The following is a 21,523-nucleotide window of genomic DNA, read 5'->3' on the forward strand; positions in this document are numbered from 1 at the left end:
CAATATTTTTAAACGATGTTGTTCACACACATCAATATTCCAACGATTATGTTGTTCAAAAACTGCGCGCAAGCTGAATTTCACACAATATGTGCGCATGCTTTAGAACAGGGGTGCCCATTGGGTAGATCGCGAAGGACTTTATGATAGATCCCGACCCCACTACATTTTCCATTCTGTATATACAAGTCTGCTCCTAAAATTGTACATAGGTAGATCATTGTGACTTGCTCATTCTTTAAAGTAGATCATAGGCTGAAAAAGTGTGGGTACCTCTGCTTTAGAACAATGTGGTTGAACGACTTTTACACACCAGCCGACTGCATGATATCTGCCCAATAGTCATCTGAGTTGATCTGCCAGTTGGATTGGGCAGAATACCCGACATCGGTCACTCAGGCAGAAAGGGGGTTAACTTACGAATGCCGCAACCATAGCTGATGCGCTCCACATCACTCTGCTTCTGGGCTGAAGAAGAAAGCATAGGAGTGACGGGGAGCGCATTAGCTGGGTAAGCTAACTCCCCCTCTGCTGAGGGCACGCTGTCTTGGTTTAAAGAGAAACTCTGACCAAGAATTGAACTTTATCCCAATCAGTAGCTTTTACATGAGAAATCTATTCCTTTTCACCAACAGACCATCAGGGGGCGCTGTAGGACTGATATTGTGGTGAAACCCCTCCCTTAAGAAACTCTTAGGACCTTGGTACTTCTGGCAGGTTCCTGTCTGTGAACCTTGTTGCATTGTGGGAAATAGCTGTTTACAGCTGTTTCCAACTGCCAAAAAAGCATGCAGCAGCTACATCACCTGCCAGCAGTAAAAATGTCACCATGTAATAAATGTCAAAATGTAAATCAGGGAGAGGAAAGACTGTACAATGGGCAAACACTGACTAAATCATTTACACATAATTATTGTAAAAATGAAGCACTTTTTTATTACATTATTTTCACTGGAGTTCCTCTTTAAATTTTGATTACAAGTAGCTACATACTCGTAGTGGACAACACTGTTGTGGGACGCCACATACCTTCTGTCTTAAGAAGGCAAATTACACTGAAAGTTATGATAATGGTGCAGAATGTGATTATATTTAAATAATTAGCAAGTTTTTCATGGAAAAATAAGACCTTCCCTGAAAAGACATCTTTTGGAGCAAAAATGTATTCAATACTCTGACTTCTTTTCGGGGTGTGCAGGATGACTGTCGCGTGATCGCTTAAACTCAGTCTTATCACGCGAACGACAGTCTGTACGCCGGACGGATCGCTCAAACTCAGTCTTATCACGCGAATGACAGTCTGTACGCCGGGCGGATCGCTCAAACTCAGTCTTATCACGCGAATGACAGTCTGTACACACGCCCGATTTGGCGTGCGGACGACTGAACGACGGGACGTTCAAACGATCCGTCGTTCGCAAAAATCAGACGTGTGTATGTTAAGTCTAATATTTGTTTCCAGTATAGGAAGAGTTAAGAAACTCCGGTTGTTATCTATGCAAATAGCCATTGAGCTCTACAACTTTCAAAGTGGCAGAGAGCTCTGACTTTCTGATGGTTTTTATCTCAACTGTATTGTTTTTTTTTTCTTTTGCAGAGAACAGTTCAGGACAGGTCAAAAGTTCACTGCCTGTTCTGTAAAAACATTTAGAATGCTGAGTAATGTGTAAATTGCAAATATTAGAAAATGATGCGATGTTATAAAAAAGAAAAAAAAAAAAAAGCTGTAAAACTGAAAATAAAAATGAGAATATTTTTTTTTGCTACCCATATTCTAGTAATTATCCGTATTACACAACCAATTCATTATATCATTATTATTTTTTTCGCTTCAGTGTCTCTTTAAGCAGTTTTGGCGAGAGCATAAAATGGGGATTTGGAGCAACAGAAAACATTAATTTGGTTTCTTTTTTTGTGTTAAACTCCCACTGGTCGCCTTGTGCAGGGGGGATGGGTAACAAAAGTAGTAACAATGGAGAACTGGTTTAACAGTCTTACAATACCCACTTCCTCTTTCTATTTGAGTGTAACCGTTTTCAGTTCCTCTTAAAGAGGAGCTGTCATTCATACTATCTCTCAAAACCACATATATAAGTAGATAAATACTTGCTCTACTTACATAACATATGTATTGCACTGTCCACATTTTGATTTTAGTGATTTTTCTACAGTATAAAAAGAGAAAATCCTTCTTAGCATTTCCCATTTTAAGTGTGGCTATTTTGAAGCCAATCCTGATGTAATTTCCTCCCTTACTCTCCTCTGCCTGATTGTGCATGCATTGCCTGCCCTTCACTATAGAAAGTGCATTGTCTCAGCATGAGAAATATTGGCCAATCAGAGAGGAACAGAGGTGTGTGAGGCTGAGCTGCACCCCTGCAGTTTTTCAGATGTCCGGCTCTGTTGTCTCAGCACACGGCCAGTGTTGGCGTCAAGAGGTCAAAGACACACGAGATCCTGGCTGATTCTACAGGACAATTAACTCCTCTCTTATTTATCATCTTGCTGCTCTGCGGATTTACATTCTCGCTGCAGATCTCCATCCTCCTCTCCATGTCTCCATCCCCTCTCCCTGTGTCTCCATCTCCTCTCTTCGTGTCCCAATCTCCTCCATGTCTCCATCCCCTCTCCCCATGTCTCGTGTCTCAATCTCCTCCATGTCTCCATCCCCTCTCCCCATTGCTCCTGTCTCCTCTCTCTCTCTCCATGTCTACATCAACCCTCTCCTCATCACCATCCCCTCTCTCCATGTCTCCATCCCCTCTCCCCATGTCTCCTCTCTCTCTCCATGTCTACATCAACCCTCTCCTCATCACCCTTCCCTCTCTCCATCCCTCCATCTCCTCTCCCTGTGTCTCCATCTCCTCTCTTCGTGTCCCAATCTCCTCCATGTCTCCATCCCCTCTCCCCATGTCTCGTGTCTCAATCTCCTCCATGTCTCATCCCCTCTCCCCTTGTCTCCCATCTCCTCTCTCTCCATGTCTACATCAACCCTCTCCTCATCACCATCCCTTCTCTCCATCCCCACTCCCCATGTCTCCATCCCCACTCCCCATGTCTCAGTCTCCTCTCTCTCCATGTCTACATTAACCCTCTCCTCATCACTATCCCTTCTCTCCATCTCCTCCATGTCTCCATCCCCTCTCCCCATGTCTCCCATCTCCTCTCTTTTGATGTCTACATCAACCCTCTCCTCATCACCATCCCTTCGCTACATGTCCTCTCCCCATGTCTCCATCCCCACTCCCCATGTCTCAGTCTCCTCTCTGTCCATGTCTACATTAACCCTCTCCTCATCACCATCCCTTCTCTCCATCTCCTCTCTCCATGTCTCCATCTCCTCCGTGTCTTCATCCCCTCTCCCCATGTCTCCATCTCCTCTCCCCATATCTCCATCTATGCCTTTTTTCCATGTCTCCATCTCCTCTGTGTCTCCATCCCCTGTCTCCATCAACCCTCTCCACATTACCATCCCTTCTCTCCATTCCCTCTCCATGTCACCTTCTCCTCCGTGTCTCCCATCTCCTCTCCCCATGTCTTTGTTCCCTCGCTCTCTGTGTCTCCATCCCCTCACTGCGCATCTCCATTGCCTCTCCCCATGTCTCCATTAACCCTCTCCATATCACCATCACTTCTCTTTATCCCCTCTCTCCATGTACATTCTTCTGGTAGTTCTGGATGTTTATTGTTCAGCTTCTGGAGGAATTCGGTGTATCCTACCCTGAGCTGCCATGGGGTAGTTTCTAAATAAAGCCCAGGCCCTGTTCAGAACAAGCTAGAATGGCCAGAAGCTGTCTCGTATGCTGAGCAGGAATGACAAACATTCGGAGCAATGAACTGTAACGTAAAACAGATATGAGAATAGTTACAGAGACCTCTTGTATTAGTGGTGGAGCTTAGATGACATTCCGGTCTCTTTCTTTGTATTTAGTGTATATTACATCAGACTGGGCTAGTTCTTGTGGACAGATGCATTGTACAGTTTCCAGGTGGTTGAAGTGAACCTGAAGATGGCCATATAGGAAAAGTTAGAGGCCTCAGTAAAGAGAAGCCTCTGAATAGTCCTGAGGCTTCCCTCATCATCCTCTATACCACCGGTCCAGCACTGTAAGCCAGTGCTGTCCAACTTCATGGGCAGGGCGTGTGTCTAGCACCGGATATTTTGCCTGGGGGGGGCAGAGCATCAGTGTCCTGACTCTAGGGGGCGGAGCCTAGTGCAAAGAAAAGGTGGGCTGGCCAAAGGAGGGGGCTTGACCAAAAAAAAAATTAGTCCTGGCAAATGAGTGCGGCTCAGGGGTCACATCCAGCCTGCGGGCCGCCATTTGGACAGCCCTGCTTTAAGTATACCTGATGTAACGGACGGTTGCGGGGCCGCAGGCGCGTCCTGGAACCGCCCGTGAAGAAAAAGCGATCGCACTCGATTCCCTGCATCGATTACGCTTCAAATCGATACAATCTGGGTTGAGTGTGTAGGGGCAGCTGAAGTCCTTTTCTTAGCAGAGAGAGAGCACCATCCTACAGGCTGGATGGCTCTTTTGATATGCTAATGAGCCTGGGCCCAGAGAGTCCCTGGCTTCAAGCTGTGCTGATGGCCCAGCCATCAGGTATAAGGTGACAAGCACCATGACAGAACCAATCTAGAGTGAGGAAACTCAGACACTCCGACTCCTTTTCCCAGCAGGGAGCCGACATGTGGCTTGCTGCTGCCAACTTCAAAGAGCCTTTGCCTGGGAATGACCTGGTATAAATCCCAGGGGTCTCTCATATTCCATAAACTGCTATATGTATCATATTTTCTGTGTTGCCAGGCTGGCAGACCCTCCAAACTAACAGAGCAGGCTTGACCCTATCTGGCGCTGGTTCTGAAGGAATTTCAGACCATCCTGAGGGAAAGACTGCCAGTTAGGCAGTTCGGAAGTGCCCTGCTGATACCACAAGGGTCCCACCCCTCATGTTTGGTATCAGGCTGCTGGGTACATCGAGACAGACCTGAAAATATTAATAAATCTGCCCTGACCTGTACGGTTCTGTGAGATAGAGCCCATATATGGTTAAGGCATGATTTCTGGCCCCCAGGACAAGGGGAGGACTCATCTCATGTTCTAAGGGGGGGGGTGGGCCCGCCCTCACTCCCTCCTACTGAATCAGGGGCATAAGAATGGCAGAGGAGCCAAACTCAGTGTCCTCCACCCTGAAAACACCTTGAACTCATCAGGTGCCAGCTTGAGGATATGCTGGCATCCACCTGGTCTGAACTCTGATTGAAACCCAGAACTCTGTTTTTCCCACAAAAAGGACATCTTTCCAGGAACTAAGTATTTTTCTCCCTTCTTTTATTTTTTATACTGGCTATTACTGTCTTAATAATTGTGATTTTAATAATTGTCTGTATATATTAATTATTTATATTGCGTGAATAAACGACTTTCTCCAAGTCATTCACTGTCCGCTACCCTGCTTATCAGCACACACAGAACTGATCCCGGGTCTCTGAAGATACGCTACTGTTGGTTTGTTGTTGGCTAGACAGAATACCGTGTGTTTAACCGTTTTATTCGCAGGACTAGTCAGTCAGTTAGTGGGCTCCACGGTCCCATGGTAACCGCGGTGGTGGCAGTTTACTCTGAACCAGTGGGTGACGTTGTAATCACCCGTGTCTCACAGGCTCCCTTCCGAGTTGTCTGCGGCTAATTCTTAACGGTTCCTGCGCATTGACTGCGACCAGAGTTCGCACGATCTGTGCGCTGGCACCGTTTAGAAGGCTAAGTGCGGTCAGCCACTAGGGCTCCTGTGACAGTGTTAGGCAGCGGTTGGGATCTGTGTTGTGCTGAAAGTATCTAAGATAGCGCTAGCGCTATCAAGAAACGAACTAATTTGTTGGTGTAGCTGGAAGGCAATATATTTTTTATATATACAGAGAGACTGTGTAGCCAGTACCCCTCCCCAAAAGTTTTATTTTATTTGGCATGGAAATGTCCGGGAATTACCAGAACATGTGCCTGTCGGACCTGCAAAATCTTTGCCAAGCGAGAGGCATTGACGTCGGCCGCAGGAAACAACAGGACCTGATAGCAGACTTGTCCAGATGGGATACCCAGCAACTGCAGGAGCCGGGAGTGTCCGCTGAGGTGGATACCAGCCCATCTGACAATCGAGGGGAACCAGAGGCTGAAGATCCTAGGCGTACAGAGGTTGAGCATCCTGCGGGCCCTGTTGCAACAGTTACGTCATAGACTGTCAGTATGGACCCCAATCCCAGAGTTTCTGAAAGTACTCGCCTGGAACCGGCCAGTACTGGACTGTCCATGGGTGCTGACCCGGTAATGCAGCAGGCATTACAAAAGCTGATGGAGACTGACCTGGACAAGTACCTGCAGTACATGGCGGAGCAAAAGCGAGAGGCACGAGAGGAACGGGAGCGCCAATCTGCAGAACGCAAAGCTGCTGCTGCTGCTGAACGCCACGCGGAGAGGGATGCCGCTGAGCGAGAACAGGAGCGCCAATCTGCAGAGGCGCGGGAGAGACGACAGCATGAGCTCAACATGGCAAAGGTTCAACAGGCCAGCCGGAGTTCACCGCCCAGCCTCCCTGCTGAAGGAGCTGCACCACCCGTAAGTGCAAAATTTAAATTTGCTAATATTGAAAAAGACACAGACATTGACTTGTTTTTGCGGTCTTTTGAAAAAGCATGCCATCAGTATCGTCTGTCCCAAGACCAGTGGGCCAGACATCTGACACCTTTGCTGCGCTACAAAGCGCTTGATGCCTTCGCAGAATTGCCTGCGGAGAAGGATAATGATTATGCTGCTATAAAAGACGCTATCATTACTAAGTACCAGCTGACGCCAGAAGCCTATCGGAAAAAGTTCAGGGCCTGGCAGAAAAAGTCTTCTGATTCGTACCGAGATGTGGTCAGCAGCTTGCTCACCACACTCCGCCAGTGGACACTAGGCCTCACCAAAGGGTCTTATGATGTCCTGGAGGACTTGATAGTCCTGGAACAATTTCTGAACATTTGCCCTGCTGATGAACGCCAGTTTGTGCTAGAACGCAGGCCGGCTTCAGCAACTGTCGCTGCAGACCTTGCTGAGACTTTTGCAACTACCCGGGTGGCTGATACACGCAGAACTGTCCCATCCAGCTGGAGAGGAGGTCAGCCCAATGCCTCGGCAGACCCCCCTGCCCCTGTGAGCCGTCAGCCACAGAGGCCACCCAGCACAGCTTCTGCACCTAGGTCTGCAGCCTCTGGAGAGGTCACCTGTCACTACTGCCACAAGACGGGACACATGAAGTTCACCTGTCCGGAGCGGAGGCAGACCACCCCAGCACCTGGACCACCCGCACCTCGCCCGCGGCAGACACCACCCGCCAGTGTACCCCAACCAGGAGCCACATCCAACCTGATGTTTGCCAAGGGGGCAGGGAACTCCCCCATCACAAGCAATCACCAGCTGGTTACTGTGAATGACCAGCTTGTCACTGGTTTCCGTGACACCGGAGCAGATGTCACTCTGGTGCGTGCGCACCTTGTCCCCGCCGAGGCCATCATTCCTGACCAGTACCTCACCCTCACTGGAGTGGGGGGCACTCTTTCTCACATTCCCCAAGCTCGGGTGTCCATCGACTGGGGGGTGGGGGTCCACGAGAAGGTCGTTGGGATCCTGGACCAACTGCCGGTCCCTGTTTTGCTAGGGACCGACTTGGGCACGCTGGTGTCGTACTATGAACCTGCACCAAGCCCTGTGGAATGCCAGGACAGAGACGGACTCTCTGCCCACACCCAGGTACTTTGCACCCAGGGGCAAGAACAGGGGGGAGGTGGGTTGAACGTGCCCAGTTCACGGGTACCTGTGTTTGATGTACAAACTGTCGGTGATGAAAATGTTCCTGTTACTGTTATTAATGCTTGTGACAATGATGTAGGTAATGCCAATATGTGCCATTCTGAAGGGATACCTGTGCTAGCGGTAACACGCAGCCATACTGCTCAGACCCTGAGCTCAGAACAGGTGGAGGAGGTTCCGACCTCCTCCCCCTCCTCTGACCACCGGGATGGTACCCTTCAGCCACTAACCTCATACGCCACGGGCCAGCTGGCTGAGAGTGAGAGTGCTGCATTTGTGCAAGCACTCCAGACTGACCCTAGCCTCAAGGCCCTCAGAAAACAGGCTTCTGAGCCTCTCACAGACGAGGCTACCTTCAAGGTATACTGGGAAGGCGGGAAGTTGTACAGTGAGCCTGTACACCCCACCGAAGGTGAAATGGGGATGGGTACCAAGTTGCTTGTGGTACCTAGTGCCTTCCGGGGGCATGTGCTGAAGTCCGCACATGACATTCCCCTGGCCGGGCACTTGGGGATCCACAGGACCCTTGATCGTATCCGGGGACATTTCTACTGGCCTCAAATGCGGATAGATGTGACGAACTACTGCCGCTCATGTACCATTTGCCAAAAGGTAAAAAGGGCTGGGAATCCCCGCAAAGCTCCCTTGTGTCCACTGCCAATCATAGGTGAGCCCTTTCACAGAGTGGCAGTCGACATAATTGGACCGTTGCCCACTCCCAGCAGCAGTGGCAAAAGGTACATCCTGACGGTGGTGGATTACGCCACCCGCTATCCTGAGGCCATGGCACTCTCCTCCCTGAGGGCGGACAAGGTAGCCGACGCGCTACTTAACATTTTCTCCCGAGTCGGGTTCCCTGCGGAGATGCTCTCCGATCAGGGAACCCAGTTTATGTCCGGACTCATGGAGGCCCTGTGCAAAAAGATACAGATGACGCACATTGTCTCCAGTCCTTACCACCCGCAGACCAATGGACTGTGTGAAAGGTTCAACGGGTCGCTGAAGCAAATGCTGACCACGTTTGTTGAGTCGCAAGGTGGGGACTGGGAACGATACCTGCCTCATCTGTTGTTTGCATACCAGGAGGTGCCGCAGGAATCTACCGGGTTCTCCCCGTTCGAGCTCCTATATGGTAGGAATGTCCGAGGACCCCTACAATTGATGCGGGAAACGTGGGAGGGCAAGGGGGACCCCACAGATGTCTCTGTAGTTGATTATGTCCTCAAGTTCAGGGACAAGATGGAGTCCCTCACAGAAATAGTAACGGAAAACATGGCCCAGGCTCAGGCCAAACAAAAACTCTGGTATGATCGCACTGCTGGAGAGAGGTCATTTGAAGTAGGTGACAAAGTGTATGCCCTTCTTCCAGTGAGGCAGAACAAGCTGCAAGCGGCCTGGGAGGGACCCTACACTATAGTGCAACGGTTAAACCCTCTGACATATCTGGTGAACATGGGAGGCAGGAAACAGAAAAGTTTTCATGTTAACATGCTGAAGGCCCACCATGACAGGACCAAGTATGTGCTGCCAGTGTGCAGCCGGTTAGAGCAGGGAGAGGCAGACCCCCTGTTAGACCTGCTGGCTGACATACGAGATGTGGACAGCGACCTAAGCGTCAACCCACAACTCTCCTCATCCCAGCAAGAGCAATTGCAGGAGGTGCTGGGCCCGTACCAGCACACCTTCTCCGGTGTCCCGGGGCGGACCAGTCTGGCAGTGCATAGGGTAGATACGGGCACCCATCCCCCCATCAGGCAATCCGCTTACCGCGTCTCCCCAGAGGTGCAAGCGGACATGCAGAAAGAGGTGAGGGAGATGCTAGAGCTAGGGGTTGTTCAAAAATCCTGTAGTGCCTGGGCAGCCCCTGTTGTCCTGGTCCCCAAGAAGGACCAGACAACTCGGTTCTGCGTGGACTACAGGAAGTTGAACGCCATCACCACTACAGACGCCTACCCCATGCCTCGCATCGATGAGTTGTTGGATACGCTGGCGTCCGCCAGGTACCTATCAATCATGGATCTGAGCCGGGGGTACTGGCAGATACCACTTGCACCTGACGCGAGACAGAAGTCGGCCTTCATCACCCCTTTTGGCCTCTTCGAGTTCACGATGATGCCCTTTGGGATGAAGAACGCTCCTGCCACGTTTCAGCGGGCCGTAAACGACCTGCTGGAGGGACTGCAAGGGTTCGCTGTAGCGTACTTGGATGACATTGCGGTGTTCAGCCCCACCTGGGAGGAACACCTCAAACACCTGTCCCAGGTACTAGAGAGGCTGGCCGCAGCCAATCTGACAGTTAAGCCGAGTAAGTGTCAGATTGGTATGACCGAGGTGCAGTACTTAGGTCACCGGGTGGGGGGTAATACCCTGAAACCTGACACGGGAAAGGTTGACGCTATCCTGGCATGGCCTCGGCCTATCATGAAAAAGCAGGTCCAGGCGTTCCTGGGGACCGCCGGCTACTATAGGAAATTTGTTCCAGCCTATAGTACCCTGGCGAAGCCCCTGACCGATGCCACTAGCAAGAAACACCCCAAGGTTGTTAGCTGGACCCCCGCTTGCGAGAACGCCTTCCAAGCGTTGAAGCAGGCACTCGCGAGTGCCCCTGTGCTTCGGGCCCCGGACTTTAGTCGTCGGTTTGTTGTGCAAACCGATGCCTCTGACTACGGTCTCGGCACAGTCCTCAGCCAGGTGGATGGAAAAGGAGATGAACACCCTATCCTCTACCTGAGCCGGAAGCTCCTGCCCCGAGAGGTAGCCTACTCCACAACTGAAAAGGAGTGCCTAGCGATCGTGTGGGCCCTACAGAAACTACAATCGTATCTGTACGGCCGCTCCTTCACGATCATTACCGACCATAATCCCCTGAGTTGGCTGAACCGCACTGCTGGGACCAATGGCAAGCTCTTACGTTGGAGCCTGTCATTACAGCAGTATGACTTCACGATTCAACACAAGGCAGGCAGCCGACACCAGAACGCCGACGGGCTATCCCGTTGCAACGGGGAACTAGATCAGATATCGCAGGTTAGCGGCAACGACACACATCTTGCTGATGCATGTCTATCTGCCTTCTCCCCAGGGAGAGCTGTCACGGACGGTTGCGGGGGCCGCAGGCGCGTCCTGGAACCGCCCGTGAAGAAAAAGCGATCGCACTCGATTCCCTGCATCGATTACGCTTCAAATCGATACAATCTGGGTTGAGTGTGTAGGGGCAGCTGAAGTCCTTTTCTTAGCAGAGAGAGAGCACCATCCTACAGGCTGGATGGCTCTTTTGATATGCTAATGAGCCTGGGCCCAGAGAGTCCCTGGCTTCAAGCTGTGCTGATGGCCCATCCATCAGGTATAAGGTGACAAGCACCATGACAGAACCAATCTAGAGTGAGGAAACTCAGACACTCCGACTCCTTTTCCCAGCAGGGAGCCGATATGTGGCTTGCTGCTGCCAACTTCAAAGAGCCTTTGCCTGGGAATGACCTGGTATAAATCCCAGGGGTCTCTCATATTCCATAAACTGCTATATGTATCATATTTTCTGTGTTGCCAGGCTGGCAGACCCTCCAAACTAACAGAGCAGGCTTGACCCTATCTGGCGCTGGTTCTGAAGGAATTTCAGACCATCCTGAGGGAAAGACTGCCAGTTAGGCAGTTCGGAAGTGCCCTGCTGATACCACAAGGGTCCCACCCCTCATGTTTGGTATCAGGCTGCTGGGTACATCGAGGCAGACCTGAAAATATTAATAAATCTGCCCTGACCTGTACGGTTCTGTGAGATAGAGCCCATATATGGTTAAGGCATGATTTCTGGCCCCCAGGACAAGGGGAGGACTCATCTCATGTTCTAAGGGGGGGTGTGGGCCCGCCCTCACTCCCTCCTACTGAATCAGGGGCATAAGAATGGCAGAGGAGCCAAACTCAGTGTCCTCCACCCTGAAAACACCTTGAACTCATCAGGTGCCAGCTTGAGGATATGCTGGCATCCACCTGGTCTGAACTCTGATTGAAACCCAGAACTCTGTTTTTCCCACAAAAAGGACATCTTTCCAGGAACTAAGTATTTTTCTCCCTTCTTTTATTTTTTATACTGGCTATTACTGTCTTAATAATTGTGATTTTAATAATTGTCTGTATATATGAATTATTTATATTGCGTGAATAAACGACTTTCTCCAAGTCATTCACTGTCCGCTACCCTGCTTATCAGCACACACAGAACTGATCCCGGGTCTCTGAAGATACGCTACTGTTGGTTTGTTGTTGGCTAGACAGAATACCGTGTGTTTAACCGTTTTATTCGCAGGACTAGTCAGTCAGTTAGTGGGCTCCACGGTCCCATGGTAACCGCGGTGGTGGCAGTTTACTCTGAACCAGTGGGTGACGTTGTAATCACCCGTGTCTCACAGGCTCCCTTCCGAGTTGTCTGCGGCTAATTCTTAACGGTTCCTGCGCATTGACTGCGACCAGAGTTCGCACGATCTGTGCGCTGGCACCGTTTAGAAGGCTAAGTGCGGTCAGCCACTAGGGCTCCTGTGACACCTGACAAGGGCTTGTCAGATAAACTGTTGTGGCCACCCATGCGAGAGTACAGTCCATACCAGCGCAGTAGCATTAAGCCACTTATGCATGGACTCTTCCTCCATGCTTAAACAAGCATGGATCATTCTCACATGGTCAGGAGCAAGAAGAGGTTCATGACCAGCATCCGGGGATCAAGGAGGACATGGAAAGCTCATGGACCATCCAGAGGCCTCTTACTACTTAGGTAAGTATAATCTTGCACAGGGATAGGGAACCAATGGCGCGGGAGCCAGATGTGGCTCTTTTGATGGCTACATCTGTCTCACAGTTAGGGGTTGATTCACTAAGCTACACTGTTAAAGCAGCGCAGCTTAGTGTGGCAGCGCAAGTAACATTTTCAAAGTAGGCACTCCACTGCTGTAGCATGCCCTACTAACTTACTCACACTCCCCCCAAAACTAACGGGCGGGCGCTACAATTGTCCCACCGTGGATCCTGTCAGGTCCAGTGACTTTGTAGGACGAGATCTCTGTACTTTGATTGGCCCAATAGGCTGCGTGTCACTTGACAGACAGCCTATTGGGCCAAAGTGCGGGGATCTCATCCTACAAAGATAATCAGCTAGCTAATTGTACAAGCTGTTAGTCAGTATTTCTCCTGTCTGGCTCTCGGGGAAATTGCTGATGTTGCTGAAACCCAAGAGAAGCTGAAGACTTGTCTGACACTTCCGCTGCCCGGAGGATCAACTGTGTAGACATCACCAGGGCAACAGGGACGTGAGCCCCCTGCTGCGCATGTGCACTGTGCCAATTTGAAACGTATTGTATGGCTCTCAGGGAATAACATTTTAAAATATGTGGCGTTTATGGCTCTCTCAGCCAAAAAGGTTCCTGATCTAGCATTTTATTTTTGAAAATTACAGGTTTACTTTAAAGCGGAACTCTAGTCAAAATTTACCCTCTCCTCCAACAGTTCAGCCCCACCATGAGAACTTCTAGGCACGATTACTCAAAGCTGCCTTTCTAACCACCGTTAGCTGATAAAATAACACACTGATCAAATTTAATACATCATGTTTTGTTGTTGTGCAGTTGATCTTTACTTTGTGTTTTATTAAAACTAATACGTGATGTACTGACTGGCTTTTTTTCTCATTAGGTTGGCGAAAGATAAAATTATTGTGGATTAAGTCGAGCTGCTGATCTGACTGTGGCCCACTAATGGTTTTGCCCACTACGTTAGAGATGGAACGATTTTGGTGAAGTGTGGAAACCTTGGCTGTGTTCCGATCTTTTGAGATTACCCGGTTGCTGTGAAGGTTCTCCCATCTTTCCTGCTGAACTTCTCTAAGTGGTCATTTAGAAAGTCAACCGCTTATCTGGGACCCCCCAGGGGAATGCCGCGCAAGGTTAGCGTGGCGGCCTGGGGGGCGGCCCTCTTTATCTCGTGGAATGCCATTCTCCTTCTCTACCTCATGAGCCGACCAAAGGGTCCCGACGCCACTGACCTCACTCAGCATGTAATTCGTCTGGCAGAAGAAGCCGAGACCGAGCTGGGGAAACAGAAGGAACTTCTTCAACAAATCCACCATTACAGCGGGCTTCTTAAAAATCGCCCAGCCCTACCAAACGCTGCCCGTGGCCCTGAGCCACCCCAGAAACCTGCCAATGTTTCCATTCCTTCTCCAACACCTCCGGCCTCTGACCCACAGTCTGTAGTCATTCCAGTGGTGGTCATCGCATGTGATCGGCCTTCAGTCAGGAAATGCTTGGACTCCTTGCTGAAATATCGCCCATCGGCTGAGCAGTTCCCTATCATCGTTAGCCAGGACTGTGGCCATGCAGAGACATCCCGAGTCATTGACTCCTATGGGGATGCCATCAGCCACATCAATCAGCCGGACCTCTCTGAGGTCCATGCTCCACCAGAGCACCGGAAGTTCCAGGGCTACTATAAGATCTCCAGACATTATCGATGGGCACTCAACCAGGTGAGCAATTTGTCTCACTAAAATTTATTTTTCTAATGTTTATCTCTTTTTGTAGGCAAGTTCCACTTACCTCCCTAAATATAGATTTAATGTGTTTTTGAAAGAGAAAAGTGTTTAAAGACATCTATTAAGGCCCATACACACACTAGTTAAAACTCGCCCAAGGTAGCCAACAACTACCCCCACTGCCAAGGAGTCCAACGAGTGTTCAGCAGCCGTTGATGGCCGTGGGGCCAGCGATCTGCCTCGCGGAATGCTTTGGTCGAGCGACAACCGGGGGCTTTGTTCTCCCCATTCATCTCACCCACTGCATGACGTCACTTCTGTTCTGTTACCCCTCCTTGCCCTGCATTACAACAGAACATGCCGCTAGCCTGCAGGCTAGCAACTTAACTGTACAGTGTCGGCCCTGCAGTGTTTTCCAAGGGATCAGTTTCTAATCCCCAATGGGCGATGTTAATTGAGAGTGTGTACAGGCCTTTAGCCAATTTTGCACGTCATAGTCTAGTGTAGGGTTAGTACTGTTTCCTGATTAGGTCCATCATCTGAGAGTGATTAGACTTTTGAAGCCCCAATTGGGGGTGGGGTTAAATGGCCTATAAGCCATTGATGACCTATTTTTTCTTAAACTATTATTATTATTATTATTATTTTTTAGAAATAAAAGAATTACCAAAATGTATAAAAATTAAAAAGTAGGAAACAAAATGTAATACAAGATCCATGATGATTTTTGTGTTTTTTCCACTAAAATATTTTTTTCCTGTGGTCTAGAGCAGTATTTCTTAACCTTTTAATTACAAAAATCCCCCTTTTATGATATTACTAATAGTGGACCTGAACTCTTGCACAGGACAAAAGGAACACACAGAGAAATGCACCCTGTATGCATTTAGAGAGGTTGGCCTCTCTAATTCTAATCATAAGTTGTAATTTGATCTCTTACATGTCAGCTCAGAAATCTCCTCTGCCATGGCAGAGCAGTGAATTTGTACACATAGGATAATAACCCTATGTCTATGACAGGCTGCAATAAAGAAATGTTATTATGCTGTTGCTTATCTTTTAGAGCAGAAAGGGAAGTTCTGAGTTCAGGTCCACTTTAATATTGTAATTGTGAATAAATGCTTCCAAGCATTCCTTAATGCTTTTGATTAACTTTTTTTTTTTTTTTTACTTAGATTTTACATACTGTATTTTTACACTTCTGAACATAAGAGGCACCTGGGTTTGGAGGACAAAAAACAGGGGAGAGGGGGGGAAATATGAATCCTGGTGCGTCAATGGTGCCGGGGTGTCTTGTGGACCTTGAAAAGATTTTACCGTCTTTCCTGCTGTTTTAAAAAGTTTACTTTAAAACAAGAACAATCGTATAAAAATAAAATAAAAAATGTGCAATGTACAGAGTACACACATGCCTAAAAACAACTGCAAACCTCACCAATGAAAACAGAAAAGAGCATGCCTTGAGATATTATAAACACCTCTCTTTCTGCTGTACAATATGGTTACTTTCTCTGAGGCTTATGAAACCTGTCAGCTGTAGCTGCAATGAAAGGGAGTTTGGCAGATTAGGAATGTGCCCAAAATAGGAGTGTATGTTATTTTAGTGAGGATATGCGTGCCAACCAACTGTCTACAATTTTTATGGATTGAAAATCACTGTTGGGCAGACCTATACTGGGCGGAGGCTGCGATTTGGCATAGTTACACCCTGTACTTGTACTAGTTTATGTATGACAGAACTCACCTATCCAGCCCCCGTCTTGCACTCCCAATGATCTGTTTTGTGTTCCTTCCCCACTGGCGCCCTCTCACAGCGTGGCCAGGCACCGGGGTCAGGCATGCCGTGGTTGCATTCAGGTGACGGGGTCAAGTATGACGTGGCTGCGCACAGGCGCCAGGGTCAAGCATGACGTGGCTGTGCACAGGCGCGGGGATCAAGCATGACGTGGCTGTGCACAGGCGCCGGGGTCAAGTATGACGTGGCTGCGCACAGGTGCCGGGGTCAAGCATGACGTAGCTGTGCACAGGCGTGGGGATCAAGCATGACGTGGCTGTGCACAGGCGCCGGGGTCAAGTATGACGTGGCTGCGCACAGGTGCCGGGGTCAAGCATGACGTAGCTGTGCACAGGCGCGGGGATCAAGCATGACGTGGCTGTGCACAGGCGCCGGGGTCAAGTATGACGTGGCTGCGCACAGGTGCCGGGGTCAAGCATGACGTAGCTGTGCACAGGCGCGGGGATTAAGCATGACGTGGCTGTGCACAGGCGCGGAGGTCAAGCAGGACGTGGCTGCGCACAGGCGCCGGGGTCACTCAGTGATAGGGCACCAGTGAGGATGGAAGCAGGAGAAGACTCAAAACGGAGGATTCAAATATCAAGATGGAGGACTGGGGTTTACAAAACCTATTACTGCTTCTTCTAGCTGCTCTATAGGTCGGCCCTGTAAACTATAGACACTTCTCTACTGAATTTAATAGAGAGTCCATCTCTATCACAGTGCCACCTAGTGACTGGATGAAACGGCATGTAAAACCGTCTACCAGCTATTGTGAGCTACTAGTCCCCTTGGCCCTTGCAGGATAGATAGTGAGAGCAGGTACTAAGGATTTATGGAAGTGTAATGGAGCTGTGAAGGGACATTAAAGAGAACCTGTACTAAAAAAAAAAGCCCTCTGGGGGATACTTACCTCGGGAGTGGGAAGCCTCAGTGTCCCAATGAGGTTTCCTCGTCCCCTGTAGCTGTAGGGGATTCAGCGCTGGCTCCCCCAAAAAGCCCTCCGACAAGCTTGAAAAGCAATGATATATTTACCCCTCCGTGAACCTACGCAGGCACACTAGCGGCTCTTTGTTCGGGTAACACGGAAAGAGCCGAACCCGATCGTATCTACTGCGCAGGTGCAAAGGACTCACGGCTGCGCAGCAGAGCAGATCCAATTGGGTTCGGCTATTTCCACCTTAACCTGAATGGAGAGCTGCTACTGCGCCTGCGCAGGATCTCAGTAGGTAAATATTCACCTTGCCGAGGTTCGGGGGGGGGGGGGGGGGGTGCAGCAGCAGATTGCCTGGCCACTGGAGGACGGGGGAAGCCACGTTAGGATCCAGGGGCTTCCCCCTCCTGAGGTAATTATCCCCCCAGACGTTTTTTTTTTTACATTACAGATTTTCTTTAAGTGATACAGAAGTTGCAGTTATAAAGGTGACCCTGACGTAAACATGTGCGTTATAAACTAATCATATGATGGTAAACTGAGGTTGACAGGTCAGGTCTACATATATAGCAGCGGCAGAGACTGCAACAGATTTTTGGGTCACTATCCGGGTTTTTTTTCTTTGTTTTGGAAAAGGCAGCCGAGTGTTAAAAGGAACCCGAGGTGTAAGACCTACGGAGGCTGCCATATTTATTTCCATTTAAGGAGAACCAGAGCTGAAGAAGGTAAAAGATTTTATACATACCTGGGGCTTCCTCCAGCCCCATAAGCCTGGATCGCTCGCACGCCGCCATCCTCCGCTGCCTGTATCCGCCGGTACCGGGTCCCATACTTTCGGACAGTCGGCGGAAGCACGCGGCCAATTTTCCGCATCACTGGTGCTCTCTCCTTATCCTTGTGCATGCGGCGCCTTACTGCGCAGCCGCATGCGTAAGGGTATGGAAGGAGCCCCTGTGTATGCGGGCAATTGGTCGCGTCCGCCAGAAGTGACAGGACTCGGTACCGGCGATAGAGGAAGCGGCGGCGTGGGAGCGATCCGGGCTTATGGAGCTGGAGGAAGCCCCAGGTATGTATGAAATCTTTTTTTTTTTTTTACTGTCCTTCCTCTCTGGTTCCCTTTAAACAATACCAGTTGCCTGGCAGAGCTGCTGATCTCTCTGGTCAGTAGGGTTTAAAGCATACACCTGAAACAAGCATGCAGCCAATCTTGTCAGATTTGTCATAGACCTCTGATCTGCTGCACGCTTGTTCAAGGTCTGTGGCTTAAAGTATTAGAGGCAAAGGATCAGCAGGACAGCCAGGCAATGTGCATTGTGCCAAGAAATACACATGTCAGCCTCCATATCCCTCCCAACTCGGGATCCCTGTAAGGTGGCCTTATATAAGGTGATGTATGGGTAGATGGACCATGAGACCGTTTTCTAATCGAATCTGATCAGAGAGGAATCTTGGCTCTTCCTGTTCAGTAAGCCAGGCAGCAACTATTCAGTGAGGAACCTTGGACAAGACTCCCTAACACTGCTACTGCCTATAGAGCGCACTCTAGTGGCTGCAGCTCTGGTGCTTTGAGTCCTCCAGGAGAAAAGTGCAATATAAATGTTCTGTGAATCTGTTGCCCGCCCATACACCACAAACCAATTTCTGTTACATTTCAGAGCGAAATATATCAGAAAACGGCCTCCGCCACCTGCCTGGCCGCAACCCCCCCCCCCCCCCCCCCCCATGTAAAAATGTGCCTGGAGCCACTTAGCACAGGCGCAAGAAGTAATGGCGGAGGCGACCAGGAGTCGTGCCGGTGGAGAGGTGAGACTTTAAGGAGACTCTGAAGCAAGGATAAATTCTATTTATTAACTTGTATTCCTGTCAATGAGTATAACAGCTTCTAAACCGCAGCTATTCCGCGGCAAAACAAGGGGTTTATACCGCCCAAATCCCCCTGCAAAATCCACAACTTTCTTGGTCGTGGATTTTGCTGCTCCTGGAGGCAGAGCTTTCAGCTGTAGCTCTGCCTCCATGCGCGTCAATCTGCCCGCGCTGATCTCCGCCTCTCCCCCGTCCCTCTCTGTGAAGGAAGATTGAGAGGTGGCGATCAGCCAGTATTGATGCGCCGAGAGGCAGAGCTACAGCCATTCGCTCTGCCTCATTCAAGAAGCGATCACCGGGCACCACGGAGGGGATTTGGGGAGTATAGACCCCTCGTTTTGCCACGAGATAGCTGCGGTTTAGCAGCTGTTATGGTCATTGACAGGAATACAAGTTAAAAAATAGAATTTATCCTCGCTTCAGAGTCTCTTTAAAACACTGCACACCGGGAGGACACTTTACTCTTGGTGGGACACCTGGCTGGTTTTCATTGCTGTCTTATTATTGTCTTTTGTGAAGTTTCACATTACTTTTTATGGCAATGACAGGGGCCCTTGGGGCAGAAACATTAGAGAAATCTCAACTGTGACGCACATAGCATGTAAACACTTAGGTGAGAAAGAACAAGTTATGGCAAAGCAGGGAAATGCATTCAGATGATCAGCCCATAATGTGTTGATAAAAAAAATATATACATAGACATGTTCTAACAACTTTTTTTCAATTAAACTTTCAGGTCTTTAGAGTGTTGGGTTACAAGGTGGCCATCATAGTAGAGGACGATTTGGAAGTGGCTCCTGACTTCTACGAGTACTTCCAAGCCACTTATCCCCTCCTCCGCAAGGACTCCACCTTGTGGTGCGTCTCAGCCTGGAATGATAATGGCAAGGAGAACCTAGTGGACGTCAACGGTAACTCCATCCTTCATCGTTCTGATTTCTTCCCAGGCCTCGGCTGGCTGCTGCTTCGGGAGCTGTGGGAGGAACTGGAGCCCAAGTGGCCTGCTTCCTTTTGGGATGACTGGGTGAGACGTCCTGAGCAGAGACTGGACAGGGCATGCGTGAGGCCAGAGTTGCCGCGTACACGGACCTTTGGAAGGAAAGGGGTTAGCCAGGGACAGTTTTTTGACCAGCATCTGAGATTCATCAAGCTGAACCAGGACCCCGTGGCCTTCACTAAAGCAGACCTTTCATACCTTTTGAAAGAAAATTATGACCCATGGTTTACGGGTCAAGTTTACGACGCACCCAAAGCCCGGGCGGAAGAGGTGATGCACGGGCAAGTGCCCGGAGGAAGGACGGTGAGGGTAGAATACACAACGAGAGACACTTTTAAGGCCATGGCTAGGGCCTTTGGTGTTATGGATGACCTGAAGTCTGGAGTGGCCCGTGTTGCCTACAAGGGTGTTGTAACTTTTACACACAGGGGTAGAAGGGTTTTCTTAGCGCCCCCTAAAGATTGGGCAGGTTATGATCCATCTTGGAGTTAAGGTGAACTACTGTTCCTCCAGATTTAATGGAGGACATGCGGCAGGTAAGGAAATTTTCTCTGTGAGATGTTCAGTGGGTACAATACGTTTAGGTGCTATTTAATAAAAGGTCTCTGCACGATTTAAGAGCTGTGGTTTCCAAGAGGGTCAAGTAATGGGTCAGAAACCACTAAGAGAAGGCATTACGGGATGGATCTTCAGAAACCACTTTGTCGGAGGGATGGCCAGGATTGTGAAGGACCGTGTGGTATGACAGAGCTACACCTTACGCACTCAGGAAGAGATCATCTCAGCCAACCGTGATCGGGAGCTTGGGTTTCCAAGCCTTCACCCCTTTTGTTAATTCACCTCAATAAAGTGACCTTTATAGCCATGTGAGTCTGATTTCTTGCACTATAAGGTAACAAATACAAAGATGTATCTTGACCTACAAAGGCCTCTATTCATAAAGCATTCCCGCATGCAGTAATGCTCAAAACAGCTGACTTTCCCGACCATTTAGCAAAGTGTTCATTCATAAAAGCTGTTTCCGCATGAAAAGCTGACATTCCTGAGCAGTGCAGGAAATTACCGCCTTGTGCGGAAATTATTACAACACATGTCACTGAAGGTTAATTGATAAAGATTAGAGCAGGCGGAATGTGAGCGGAGAAATCCGGCTGTTTAGATATTGTGATAAGCCAGCGGATAACAGCAAAGCTAATGGAGAGACAAACCTCCCAGGCAGATGGAGTGAGAGCAGAACAAAAACTGCATCCCGGAATACCAAGGCTGTGTTTTTTAACCCCTTGGGTACCTGTTTTCAGATAAATTTCACATCAGAAAGCCTGCATGTGTAACATTTCTTGAAGTTCTAAGCTGTGGCAATTAAATAGATTGTTTAGAAAGACTAATAGACAGATTCAGGGCAAGGAGAGGCAGTTTTAAAAAGAATGCACATGTAAAGGGATGCTGGGGCGGCCTCCTTTATAGTAACTCTGTCTCTGCAGGAGAAAATGTATCAACTCAGCCAGCAAATGTAACAACTCAGCAGCACCGCCAGTTTAGTGCGGGAGTTCCCCGACCTTTCATCGCAAGTGTAAACATTTTTATGAATTAGCACACA

At 49.2% G+C, this 21,523-nt stretch overlaps 1 protein-coding gene across 2 annotated transcripts in view; it reads left to right on the forward strand.

Annotated features, from left to right (window-relative positions):
* Nucleotides 1–20,791, forward strand: part of MGAT1 (alpha-1,3-mannosyl-glycoprotein 2-beta-N-acetylglucosaminyltransferase) — a 92,668-nt gene extending 71,877 nt beyond the window's left edge. For both annotated transcript variants that reach the window (XM_068250148.1, XM_068250147.1), the window contains 2 exons: nt 13,521–14,352; nt 19,666–20,791. In XM_068250148.1, coding sequence (XP_068106249.1) covers nt 13,759–14,352; nt 19,666–20,418 — 1,347 coding nt within the window. In that variant the 5' untranslated portion in view covers nt 13,521–13,758 and the 3' untranslated portion in view covers nt 20,419–20,791. The remainder of the gene's footprint in view (nt 1–13,520; nt 14,353–19,665) is intronic.
* The last annotated feature ends 732 nt before the right edge of the window (nt 20,792–21,523 follow it).

Source organism: Hyperolius riggenbachi, chromosome 8 (assembly GCF_040937935.1).
Source record: "Hyperolius riggenbachi isolate aHypRig1 chromosome 8, aHypRig1.pri, whole genome shotgun sequence".
Classification (NCBI taxonomy): Eukaryota; Metazoa; Chordata; class Amphibia; order Anura; family Hyperoliidae; genus Hyperolius; species Hyperolius riggenbachi.